The sequence below is a fragment of the Cydia strobilella genome, chromosome 15 (assembly GCF_947568885.1).
Source record: "Cydia strobilella chromosome 15, ilCydStro3.1, whole genome shotgun sequence".
NCBI lineage: Eukaryota > Metazoa > Arthropoda > Insecta > Lepidoptera > Tortricidae > Cydia > Cydia strobilella.
The window spans coordinates 11,749,607-11,763,866 of record NC_086055.1 but is presented as its reverse complement, the minus strand read 5'-3'; the positions used below and the strand labels follow the sequence as shown (position 1 = coordinate 11,763,866).

At 36.1% G+C, this 14,260-nt stretch overlaps 2 protein-coding genes across 5 annotated transcripts in view; one reads left to right on the top strand and one right to left on the bottom strand.

Moving 5' to 3' along the window:
• LOC134747570 (amyloid-beta-like protein) overlaps nucleotides 1-14,260 on the bottom strand; it is a 173,738-nt gene that overhangs the window by 11,757 nt on the left and 147,721 nt on the right. For all 3 annotated transcript variants that reach the window (XM_063682157.1, XM_063682158.1, XM_063682156.1), the window contains one exon: nucleotides 2,399-2,560. In XM_063682157.1, coding sequence (XP_063538227.1) covers nucleotides 2,399-2,560 — 162 coding nt within the window. The remainder of the gene's footprint in view (nucleotides 1-2,398; nucleotides 2,561-14,260) is intronic.
• The window catches only part of LOC134747587 (uncharacterized), a 179,199-nt gene that overhangs the window by 39,996 nt on the left and 124,943 nt on the right, over nucleotides 1-14,260 (top strand). The window lies entirely within an intron of this gene.

Below are 14,260 nucleotides of genomic sequence, written 5' to 3'. Positions count from 1 at the left end.
CAAGTAACACTGCAGAAACTACGTTTTACGAAAAAAAAAGTAAAAGTCCATTTTAAGTGACAAGTTTACCAATAATATTTACTTTTTATGTACAAATACATCTGAAGGACTTCCGGTTCGAGCGCCATCTTGATAGTTAGCATCGTGATTAATTACTTTGTTTTTTGCTTATTAATATTGTTTAAAGTGTAATATTGATAGCTTATTATACAGTAAACTAATGTGGTAGTGTGCAGTGAATGGAGAATTAATTTTGAAGCGCGTTTAACCACCATCTTGGAGTCAACGGCCGGTAGTCCACGTGCTTCTTGTAAAGTCTAGCTATCGATTTACAAGAGCTAACAAATCACCGTACACTGTCTTGTACAACCGTACAATTTTTGTCGTTTGTAAACCTCTCAATACCTTGATACTGGCGAAATAGTCCCACTGGGCTGAAGCCATAATTTTAAAAGAAGAAGAAGAAGATACATCTGAAAAATCGAAAAAATAATTTTTTTTTTTTGGAATTTCACCAAAACGTATTCCATTTTTTCTCTCTTTTGGCCTCAGAAAAGCGTGGTTAAAATCTTTCGGTTTCCTCGTGAACACCTTGTATAGCCTGTTCTTTAGAACCAAAACAATATAGGCACTAGTCTACCCTTAAGGTGTAGTGGGTTTAGCCAGCAGACCAGCGGCAGCGGTTGCCAAAAAATATGAATAGCAATCTTAAAGCCTTTCCCTGGTCACAACCATAGACATATAGATTACTTCGTAAATACCTGCCTTACGAGCACTACGAATGGGGCCGATACATTGGAGTAAAAATCACATTTAGTTACACCAGCGCGCTCAGTCGTGTGGCGAAATGCGCAGTGCAGAATAAAATATGAGAGAGAGAAGGTTCAGTAAAACACCAAAATAACATAAACTAAATAATGTAAATTATTAACTATTAATCATTAAAAGGTGTAACAAGAGGGTTCATGAAAGTGTTTGAAATTCTGATGTTACATATTTTTTTCCAGAAAAAGCCTTTGGACCTGAAAAAAGACGATTTATAAAAATCCAGTCTTGTTAAAATCATGAGGTAAATTAATTCAAAAAGTTGTTAACTAGTTAAAACTCGCAACGGGGTCAACTCGTTATTCAAGTTGTTTCGACTAAAGGCATCCAGTTCTGAGGTTTAAACACAATTTACTTGGCCCAGGTAGAGGGGTTTTTATAAACTTTTATCCTTTAAAGTTTGGCTTGTGATGTTTCTAGTCGACGGGAGAACTTCAGAACGATGCTCCTTTGTTTCATGACAGGATTAAATGAACTTTATTGATCCGTTACGATAAAAATCAAAGGCTTGTTACTCTTGTAAGAATATCGAGAGTACACTTTGTTCCTATATATAGGCACTTGGTAGTGTAGTAAAAGACATTCGTGTAACATTATACCTATAGCTTCCTGTTACGAAATAATCAAAGCCTTGCAAGAACACCGGGAATAACCTTTGTTCTTTATGTAAACACTTTTGTTAGGTAACTAGAATCTTAAAGGGTTTTACGGGTTACCTAATGTGAAAAGCTAAAAAAAGCCAAATGTTAACCGTTGTTCATAGTTGAACGTAAAAAAACTTTACACGTTTCAAAATCGCGTTTCAAAGTTGAGATTTTTATTTAAACAGTCTTCTGACGGATTTAGTGTTTTTACTACATTGTGTTGTTGTGTTGTCTTATACATCATATGTTTAATTAAATAAACATTGTTCTTACTATTGTTGATAAAACCTATTGTTTCCAAAGCTATTTGTATAAACCACAATATTTCATGCGGCTCAAACTTCGAGCTTGTTAGTTGACGTCGAGTAGGCTTGATTGAATTTAATTTAGAAACCATCGAGTTGAGAGCTTCCGCAGCGGAGCAGCCCATAGTTTGCATGCACCGCGCTCCAGTTTCACTTACATTTCTCCCAAACTATTGTTGAGGAAATACTAATATATGTAATATTATATACACGGTGGCTAAAAAATAAGTGCATTCCCGTTGCCAGGGAGGTTTTAGGATTATACTGAGCAACTTTTACTATGGGACCAACCCCGAAATCGCGAACGGCAACGGGAATGAACTTATTTTTTGGCCACCCTGTATATGGGTAGCGTGGGTAGCTTATGTGTTTCATGAAGTCACATTAACTTAAATCCTTTTTTATTTTGTAGATGCACCGCTACAAGTTTTCTACTTCGCCCTACGTTGACAGGTAAAAAATGCCTTATGGCAACAAGACCGACTTTTTTGTACAATAAAGATAAAATAAATAAAAATGGGCATCATTATTTGACGACATAGATATTATAGATACCTAAAGTAAGATACATACGGGCAACCAAACTGGTATAACAAAAATTGCAATAATAAAAGCGCAGCTCACCTTCTTGCAGTAGTCGAGAATCTCCATTTTGTCCTTCAAGCAGTTGTGCGGTTTGGTGGTGAGGTCGGGCGTCCACCGGCCGGCGGCGGACATGTACTGCGGGTGGTACGTCGAACCGGCCTCGCAGAGGACCGCCACTTGCGGCTCCGCTCCGTTGCTTGCCTGCAACAAGGGAAATACTATCGTAAAATACCAGTTTTCTAGCATCTGCTTATGTATGGTTGGATATATATCCGGTAGAAATTTAGAATTGTCATCCTTTCTCACTTGGCTGTAATCGTCCCGAGAATTCGGGTGACATTGTTTTTTTTAGAATGGTTAACAAGGTATTGTCCTAATCATATTTGCGCGAATAGGGCTTCAACAGAAAAGTGAAAAACTGCAACTTCAGTTGCAGTTTTGAAAATATATGAAAGATATTATGTAATAAAATAAAGGCCAATTGACTGATGCAAATAATAAACCAAAAAGGCCAATAAATGATATGGATAAATGATATGTATATATGTATCTGCCTCAATATTACTTACTTGCGTCAATACATTTTAAGCGGTGCGTTACATATAAATTATATCAACAATACGAGTATTCAAGGAACTTATGTTAACATAATTCGTCAGCCCACTTTCAACATTCTAAGAAACTTCTGCAGTTGACAAGAATCCAAACTACTCGACTGAATGAACCCGAAGTTAGTGCATAAGTTAGTATGACAGAAATGCCTGATTGGTCTAGACTCTAGACTAGGGGAAGTCCGATTACCTTGCAGTTTTCGAATAAAGGAAATGCTACCGGAAAGGTCACTGCCCGGGCAACGGGTTGTCTGGAGTGCTACTATTGCAACCATTTTGCTTGTGAGGTTTATAGACTATATAGTTATTGCTTCAGGGAAATATTTTACAAATTTCAACAATGTTTACAGAGGCGAAGCTTTTCATAGTACGAAATCGAAATATGGGGCATTTTCTATGAAAAGGGACCTTATTGTCGATGGCGCTTACGCCGCACAGCGTCGCGCGGCATTGTATTTATATCGGAGCATCGTTAATAATGGCGTAAGCGCCATCGACAATAAGGTCCCTTTTTATAGAAAATACCACATATATTAATTAACGTGCTTTTCACTAGTTTATCCAAAAAAAAAATTAGTCCAGAGTCCAGATCATTATCCACTTGAAAAAATCTCGGTAGGCAAATAACAAGAAAAAGATTTAGAGAGAAAACTTCAGTTATACAATCGTTGTGTTTACAAAAAACTTTTTATTACAACTGCCAATTGGCAAACAAGGAGAAAGATTTTTTTTAATGGACATAGGCTGCTGCCTGCTTGGCAATTTTATGAGATTTTCTACTTCGCTGTACGCTTGCAAGTGACCAGTGTTTCTGTACTTTCCACAAGTACAAAATTGTAGCAAAAAGGATTGAAAAATTAAAGCAACGCAGTAGTTTCTATTATTTATTGAGTCACATTGTGTTAAAATAAAGGGAAAAGCTAGTGGCCTCACGTTTGATGTTGCATTTGTGGCACTTAAGGAAATAAGCGCCACTTGCACCATTCCACTAACCCGGGGTTAACAGGTTAAACCGTTAACCCAGTGTCAAATTGTTAACACCGGGTTAGTGAATGGTGCAAGGGGCCCTAAGCTAAATAAAACTATAAATTAAGCGCCAAATGATACAGCGAAAAGTATAAACAAATTTGTTTTATTTGAAATATGACTCTTCATTCGTTGTACATATAAATCATTACCTAAGAAGATAATGTTTGATGTAAACAAGTTTGTTTATCTTCAATACGGTGTGAAATAAATAATACATTTTCGATGTTGCTTATTTATTGAAGAGTATTACCATGTCTGATGTCTACCTAAACGAACTGTTTTCTGTAAACATTTTCAATAGCGTGCTCAAACCTAATCCTCCGCGAACCTTTTTCCACACATGCTCCGTGTTCAAAGTGCGTTGAACCCGATAAATTCAACGTACATTTGATGCAGTCACATGATCCAGCAAATAAAGCCGGCAAACAGATTGATCGAGTACGAAAAAGAGATTTAGTTTCACAGGTTGCACGGATTGGAAAAAAACAGGAACAGAAAATGGGAATAGGAAGCAGGCAAATACCTTGTGTACCAGAGCCTAGAATCTAGATTGGTGTTGTGTGTTGGATTATTTGTCAGTTTTAATGATAAAGCCGATGTGCAGTGCATAAAAGGATGCTGATAGCGATGATACCTCTAGCTTACATATTTTGGTACAACCGTGTATGTAATTACGGTTGAGTTGCAAGAATATGAATGCACACCAATAAAATGCAAACAATACAATATCAGGACACGGATGATGCGAGTGCCGTATGTACAATTGTTCAGGTAGGTAAATAACTTCTTTTTTTGTGATTAACAGAGGGCTTTTATACATTTTATGTTTTTTTATACCGTAGACTGCTTCAAGACATCGTACATAGTTCCAAATTTCCAAAAAAACTATTCCCGCAGGAATCCAGGTGCGACCTCAATTTTATTCGACAGAGCATAAGATAAACTCGAAAGCGAAATAGCAAGTTTTGGGCAAATACAGCAAATTAGCCAAGTAGTGGCTGGCGGAGCGAAAAGTCCTTAATTAACAGAGTCGTTCTGCCGGTAAGCGAGTTGGCTAAATGGGCTGGCTGGCTTGGGATGGACCGAACAAGAGTGATTTCAAAAATCTTTGTACAAGAACAGTCTCAGATAAGTGTACGTAAAAGCACGTACAAAATTTTAAAGTAGTTAAATAAACGTGAACATCAAGAAATGACAAGTTTGGTAATTATGTTTATAACTTTAACAAAAGTAATAGTTGAAGTATATTGTTCAATGCGTAATTCAACAATAACTTGACTATATCTAAGATTTAAATAAACTCAGTCTGTAATTTGCAACAGGCAATAACAATTAAGTATACAAAATTATAACGAATTGAGAACCTCCTTCTAAGGTAATTTTAAATTCTTATTTTTAAAAATGGCAGTTTCTAATGACACCATAAAACAAAAGCCACATCAACAGTTGCGAGTTCGCGCAGGGTGCTAAGTGCAAACTCGAGTCGCAACTTGCAATCGCAACACGAACTTCGCGCGTCCGACGTTACATATATTGCCTCTTAGCTCGCCGGCTGTCCCGCAACTTCGGATTTATGGGTAAATAAACATATATTATAGTTGGGTCGTACAGATATACAAACAAAAATAAATAAAACCTAATTTGTGGTTGTGAATTACATACACGGCCAAAAACTGGTCCCGATGATGTAGTCATGGGTATATCAAAATTATGGCGTAGGTATACCCAACCAAGCAATGTTTCTTGAATTTTGACTATAACCCAGCTAACAATCTCAACCACTCCATAATAATATAAGTAAGCTTTTAGCGTCATTTGTTTTTTCTTGAGAATGACATCAAAAACCTCAACAATAATGACTCTTCATCTTCTGTTCTAAATGTAACAGTTGTATGTTTAATGTACCTATAATCAACTTGATTTCCATTTTCAGTAGCTTTCAGCAACAGTTAGGAGGTATTCTCGATAAGTATATTGCACTACCTACAGTAATAAACAGTTGAGAGACGAACACTACTAAGTACATAGTAACGCAATATTCCATTTAGTTATGCCCGTGCTCACGAACCAATCCTTAATAATCTCAAAATGGAACTCCAAACTGTGCCTAATATGATCTCGAATGCGAACTGACGTCAGTCTATACCGAGGCAACTTGTAGTTATGTCTGTGTTGTAGTTATTGCTGTAGTTGTAGTGTATAGAACAATTGAAATCGTGCCGCTGCCACCGCACTAGAACTAACTATTACAACGCCTACAGTTTGCTGGGGAAACAATGGGTAAATTGAATTTAAAGCCGCATAATGTCTAATTAAAGTAGACAATAATTACTTGGAGAAGTTATTTGCATAATTTCGGGCTTTTTTCGAAACCATAGCATGCAGCGTTTATGAAGTGTGATGTACGTTTATTTGCTGATTAGGAGTCCAGCTAAAATTTTGGCTTTGAACCCTTGATATTATAACTTATTTGAGTTCATTTGTTTTATCATCAAGAGCTTAATATTTCCAGCCAGTGTGATAAATCACATCACGATTGCTGCGTAAATAAGTTGAAGGAAATTAATCAGCGCTGATGACAGCCAATTATTACTCAATCTGTCTTCATTTTGGCCAATGTTGAGAGCCAACGCAATGTTTTGGCTCGTACTGTGAAACCGTCAACTTTGCTCTGGATGGTACGAGTAAATGACGCCACCCATCCAACATTTAACAAAAGAAAATAAGGGGAACTGTGTTAACCTCCATATTATGAATACCGCGGATGGATAATGTTACAGCTGTCAGTCAAAGTGAGACGGCATTGGAAATAGGTACATAAAATTATCAAGTACCTAAACAAGAGCGTCTACAATTGTTTACAATAAAAGCGTATGACGTAGGTAACCTAGCGCTACGCGAAAAAAACCTAAAGGGACGTTTTTAGACAAGTCTTGTTTTAAGTAACGTCTTCTATTTTTATCCCTAGTTTGTCTGATCAAGCGATCACTAATCAAAGTGTTTGTTGGTACAGTTATCGACTCGTTAAAGTTCAGCTTGCTCATCCTCGATTGCACTCCAAGATTTAATATTAACGCAAACAGTGGCCGCACACACTTGTGCGATATTGCGAAACTTGGAGAACGGAGACTTCACACGATTCCTAAACGAATGTACTTCAAACTTTCCTAGTTTCGGTCAAGTTGATGTTATTGTGACGGCAATAAATAAGAGATAGATATATTAAGCAGATGTGTAATGTCATCATCATATTATCAGCCTGTCGATGCAGCAATCGAGATATCAGTTGTTAGATTTATAGGAAAATTAAATAAAAATATCTTTCCTCCAATCCTCGTCTATTAGATTAATTGGCATGTAAAATTATCCTAGAAGAGTGGGGACGTTTATTTTTTATAAAATAGCGCTATTTTATAAAAAAATACCTCACACCTATGTAGGTATGTATGTAAACTAAAAATTTGACTTGATCTTTCGAGGCGAATTTAGAAGAAAAAAAATATGTTTACATAATCCAGTGGAAATACTCCACTATCCACTTGATAAAATAATTGTCACACCGCGAATTTAAAAAAACAGAATACTGTCACGATCTAACTGTCACGTATTAGACCGTGTCACCGCGTAGACGACTACGAAAATCATGATGACCGTATCCTCATCGTACTAAATGTCTTCATTTTTAGGGTCCCGTACCCAAAGGGTAAAAACGGGACCCTATTACTAAGACTCCGCTGTTCGTCTGTCTGTCACCAGGCTGTATCTCATGAACAGTGATAGCTAGGCCGTTGAAATTTTCACAGATGATATATTTCTGTTGCCGCTATAACAACAAATACTAAAAAGTACGGAACGGTCGTTGGGCGTGTCCGACTCGCACTTGGCCGGTTTTTCCTTAACGTGACCCATCTATGTCAACATAAAACCTATCGAAGATTATATTAAAGGTTAATATGGCGTATAATTAATTATAATAAACCCGTCAACAAACCAGGGCACGTAAAAGCGCGTTTACAACGTCGTTCGCCCGCCATGTTATTAATGGTAACATTAATAAATACAAGCATAACTTGGTAAGCTTGAGACGCATGAAGGGAAGTGGATTTTTATCCCAACTGTTGAAGGAGGTAGGGTAGTGTTTTTCGAGTACAGTTACAGTGTGAAAAGTTATAAGCACACTTATTTTAGGTAATGTTTGAATGAACAAGTTTGAGAACAAATACAATTATTTTATTAAATATTTTGATTTGTGGTTTTTAAAGTAGTCACACTACTATTTTTTTTTCTTTAATATATGACATCTATTACAGTTTTTTTTATGTTTGAATGTTCTATAGACCTAAAACGAATAAGCTTACGCGAAACCAGGTATCGGAAATCGTTTTTCGGCATCTATATTGCTCTTAAGATCTGAGGGTAAATATATTTCTTTAATACTCAAAATACATAGAACCACAGATAAAATCACAGAGGCAAGTTCCTTGATATAAGCTAGAGGCACTTTGTCTGATAGTTGGCATTTGCTTATAGTAGATGTTTCTTATCCTAAAAACTTGAATTTTAAGGTTAAGAGTAAAATAAACTTTTACTCTGAGTGTGCCACCGCCTTAACAAGGCTTTTACGATAAGAAGGCTTATTACATGTATCGAGGATTTATGACATGCATGTATGTTGCGGCTATTTAATATAACGGCTCTAATATTAGCGGCTTAGAAACTTCATGCATTTTATTAAGGCTTTCATAGTTAATGTACCTAAAAGTGCCTACATATTTTAAACTAGGTGTTTTGTTTAAATCTTACCCATATTGTACATAAGTAGCGGTCTAAATAATTAATGATTACCACAAGGTTCCTATTTTTGTTTTATCGTACCTGTGGATGCAACAACTATTAATGATAAACTGATTTTCAATTGATATGAGTATCTCTTTTCGGTTGTACAAAATTCAACTACTTATATTTTACAAAACCACGTTATTCGACTGAAGAGTGATAGATACTAGACACTTTGTAGGAAAAAAATCTGTTCAAAGTGATTTGATGTTAAGGATGTTAACTTATTTAAAGTAATAGTGTAATAAATACAATACTCTTATGTAGCCGAGAATGTAATAATTTATGTTTTACGATAAAATTAAAAACACGCGAACGGAACGACTTCGAGAAGCTTTGGCAAGCTTCATACTGATGTAGTTCGTGTGTGTTGCTGTAGTGTAGCAAGGTTTTGCAAGTACCCTACAGTAAAATACTATTAGTACCTTGTCAAAATAACATTATGCCCTGTCTAGACGTTCCGCATCGGATTTGCCTGCACTCGAATTTAAATAACCATTTCATTTCCAAGTGCCGTGGGTTTCGGTTTATAAGTTTTGGTTCATATTTTTAGTACTTTGAACGGAGGTTTGTAAACTAGTTATATTATACAACTTATACACGGGTCTAAAGCACTCAAAGCTCTTTATACAAGGGGTAGACTCTGGTTGGAGCAAAAAGCTTTGGAAACTTAGCAAACGGCAACTCCAAATAATAACGGGGGTGTTTACTGGCCATTACGGGGTCAAGGGAATCCTGGCCAAGATGGGGCACGCTGACAACACCGATTGTCGTATGTGCGGCGAAGAGGAAGAGACAATAGAACACCTTATGTGTGAATGTCACGCCCTCGCCAGACAAAGAATGAAGGACTTTGGAACAGGCTACCTGGTACCAAAGGAATTCAAAAAGCTACCCATAAGGTCCATCATCCGGCATATGGAGATGGTGGGGAAAGCTCTTGAGTAGCGGACGGATCTTTCCTAGGGGGTAACTGCACAAAAGATCCCTATGGGTCGAAGTTGTATCCGTAAGGGCCCCCGAAACTATAAGATAAGATAAGATACAACTTATACAAGGTAGGTAATGGTTTGATACGAGTTAAGACTTCAACACGTTCAGGTTTTATATTTTTAACAATGTTATAAAACGCGTCTTCTCGATATTTTAGAGTTTTGCTGATTTGTGTTTGAGAGTGAGGCTTAGCAAACATGTTGAACTTTTATTTAATTTACATGTTGCATATGTCGGTAAATACGCGTATGTACTCCATATTTTTTTATAGATTTAAACATTTAACAGTTTTATGTTCATTTAATAATGTCATAAAGCTCGTCAAACAGTTTATTTTTAGGTGTTTAATGAAGTTTTTCTCCTTGACTACCTCATATGTACTCCGTATTATATTATATATTTTTAATTATATCGTTATTATATTTTTATAATTAAAATACAGCAGGTCATGTTAACTTTCTCATGGTGCTCGCTATGATGCAATTCTTGCGTCGCTTTTATGGCAGATCCATATGAAGTAAATAAATGTAACATAATAAGTATGTAATGTTGTGTGTATTTTAAATTATTGAAGTCCTAAACGTGGACGCAACGCTGGAATTAGCGGTCGCCGTCTAACGCCTTTGCGTGGTGAACGCGATTTGTCCTAAATTTTTTTTTTTTTTTTATGATGAATAGGCAGGCGTTTGACCACGATACATATGCTGTAGGTATTTATTTTGCTGGTAATCCTGTGGCGGATCCCTTTGTTTGACATAATTATTGAAAGTCATAATGTAATGATTGTCAGATTATCATTAGTCATAATTCTGAAACCGTTAACTTTCAGGATTTTCGTAAGGTTATCCTATAGATAGATTAGGTTAGGTTAGGTTTGTTTTATGGAAATTCTGAGAAAAACCAAATTATGACTAACTAAAATGCGGACAAACAATACATTTCGACTTAAAACTTTATGGGAACCAATAGAGACCGAATCTGTGTTGTCGCTGCAGTAAAGAGTGTCCTAAGCGGCGATTATGGCAACTGGTGCCGCCGTTACGCGCTGTTATTACTGAAACTTTACTAAATATGCTATAAGTTTCAAGATATAACGACTAAAATGGAAGTTTATAAATTAATATTTCGCTGTTGCTGAAAGTCAGCTAGTTGAAAATACACTTAATTCATATGGGAAGCATGCAATTAAGAAAACGTAATTACAAATGTACCTATTACAGATAAATCTTTCCACTTATTGTATTGCTTTCGTCATACTTAGTGGTTCTCCAAAAATGGCACTTCAATCACCCATTTTATACGAAAGGGAGTCATTTTTGGGATAAAAAGCATATTATTACCAATATTTCAGAAACAGCCCTTATTTGCGTGATTTACAATCAAACAAACCAATTTTTACAACTTTCTTATTAAGAATAATAGGTACTTATGTAGTATGATTTTTACATTAAGAAACGTGTCGGGATTGTATCCTAGTTTCTTTCATTTTTCCTTGCTACACACTTCCATTTTAGCACAATTCCGCACACGGGTAGCTGACTACCCAAATTAACGAAGTTTACTCCACCAAGAAGGCTAGGAAATAAAACCTTTTTAACGGCATTCAACAGTCAAGGCCGGGTGGCCCAGAGCTCGCTGTATGAACGCTCTAGAACCTTGTAGAACACTTTAGAACGGTTGCCAACTGGCAGCAGGAATGCTTCGGCAGCCCTGTTGAATAAAATAGTGCCGCATTTTACGAGCTATGTTAAAAGTCAACAGTTTTAACTGCACTGCAATACAGGGAAGTTAACTTGCAAAAGTAACGGTGACATTGATTTGAAATTGCTTTGAATTCATGAAAAATTATAGAAGAAACAAGACTATGAGCAAAAACATTACACTCGGGTATCTATCTGAGAACCTGAGTCCCCGGCAAGCTCGGTTCTCTATACAAACGTAGTTAAGCTCTCATTTTAAAACGACTAGCTAGATTGCTCTGAAACTTTGTACTTACAATAAGATAAGCTATATCTAGGTCTGTAATTAGCTTCAGATACCATAGTAAATAAAATACAGCTAATTTAAGTTTTTCATACAAAACTATACCGTTGCTCTATTTCGTTTGTTTTATAAACTGGAGCTATATAAACTAATTACAGACCTAGAATACCTCATGTCATTGTTTATGCAAAGTTTCGTTACAATCCAACACGTAGTTTTAAAATGAGAACGAAAACGTTTGTATGGTAAGGTGAAATTCGGCCGAGCTTGCCGGACTCTTAATGAAGGAAATTCAAATATACTTTAAAGTAACCCGCATGTTTTAAATAACAATTACGAAGCAACAAAAATCTAAATGGGCGTTTTCAGAAATTATAGTAGGATAAAGTCATGAAAGAGACAAAAGGTGTGCCAACATTTTCGAATTCACTAACGCTACTTTTCTTTGGAAACTTGTATAGAGGTAACGTGATGGAAAGTCGAAAACTCTTTTTCAATTCAATACCTCTTTTGCTAAATTCTCTAAATAGGAATAATCTATAATTTCTCGTAATACGAAGAACACGTGAACCTACGACTTTTGAAAACGTACAAATATACCAAGTTCTCCGAATAGGTAACAACGAACATTAGAACATAATTATTAAAGTACACATTAAAATTTACGTACCTTATTAACAACGGGAAGCTATTGGGCACAAATTAAATTCGATGTTAATGAAATAATGAACAAAGCTGGAACTTAAGCAGGCAGGCGAATTAAAATCCACCTAACTTTCCTTTTTATGCTAATGTATGTAGAGGGCGCCACCACTCGTGAGGCTGACACGGCCTAGGGTCGCCGTCAGCACTTTATAGGAAATAATGAAAAATCCGCCCCGATAATTAATTTATTCAAGAGTCTACACAAAAAGAAGACGACGAGACAATTAAGATTTAATAAAGACAAAACTGGGGCAATTATTACGCACAACTGTTTAGGGAAATTAAATAAAAAATGTAAGTTAAAGACTAAGAGTTGCTAATAAAAAAGTTGAAAAAAAAAAGGTTATAAGATTAAAAAATTACTCTAGTAACAGTACAGTATAGGTATATCACCAGGCTTGTAATTAATTGATTCAAGATTAATCAAAAGAAGATGTGGAGTTTATGTAACCAAGACAAAATAAGTAAGGCACATTTAAGTTGCTGCTTAGGCACTTGTTATTATATAATAAATATTTGACCTTAGTTAAGTTAATTAAAGTCAAAAACAGTGAAATTATTAATTAAGTGTTAAATTACTTTAGATTTAAGATTATCAATAATTAGGTAGGTATAGTCTGCACTCTGCATCGTCACAAATGACTTTTTCGTCTAAGACGGTAATCTGTTAAACAAAAGCCATTGTCTCTTTTGTGCGAGCTGTCGGCCTCTGTGTGCCATTGTGTGTTGGCGTGTGCCACGGCGCGTGCGGCGCTCACACACAATGACCAACCACTCGCACAAAAGAGACAATGGCTTTTGTTTAACAGATTACCGTCTTAGACGAAAAAGTCATTTGAGATGATGAAGACTATAACCTACCGGGGCATCTGGTTATGTAGTATGTAGGAGTAGTTTTGGCAAGGTCAGGACCCCGACAAATTTACAGGTGAACACTGGCACCCACTTTAAGTAGATGAAAACGAAAAAAAATGAAAATATTTTATTACATTCATAAAATGTTACATTTACAAGGTAGTAGGTTGGGACTTATTTAGTATATAATACCTGTATCAGGAAGCCCAGCTCCTCCGTAGCAACAAGTTGTAGGTTAACAAAAACAGAACCAAAGCGAGGAGGACCCACTTTAGTAAATAAAACTTAAAACTTTATAAAACGGAGCCCTGATGGGAAAAGGACATAGCGATATAGATAAAGTTTAAGGGTTGCACTTTCGTTGTGCTCTCCCTAATCAGATAGGGAAAATGCACACGCTATAGAAGGGGATAAGCTCACCTTAAGGCTTAAAGTTTTATATTTCGGAGCTACATCATGCACTCAATTCATGGAAAATACGCTATCACGAATAGGGATGTGAATTAATTAAAAATAATATTTGATCAAGTAAAGGAATTCAGTCAAGGAAAATACCTAGCCGCCGAAGAAAGGTACCTATTTATTAATTCGAAGCCAGGTGTCCGATTCTGGTTTTAATTTCTTGTTCTGAAACTGTTATGGATTTTATCTGTGTCTGAAATGTCGCTTGAAATTTAATTTCACATTTTTCGATAATCGTCTGTAAGAGATAGCATTCTAGCAGGCCCCAATATCAAACTATTGGTTATTGTGTAATGTTTAAGAAGTATTATTATATTAAATGTCTGTAAATGACACCCCTTTCCAAATCTCAATAAACCTAACAAATCTCTGACCTCCCCGGGGTTAATAGAGAGGAAAATAAACAATTTGGATCGAGTTACTGCAG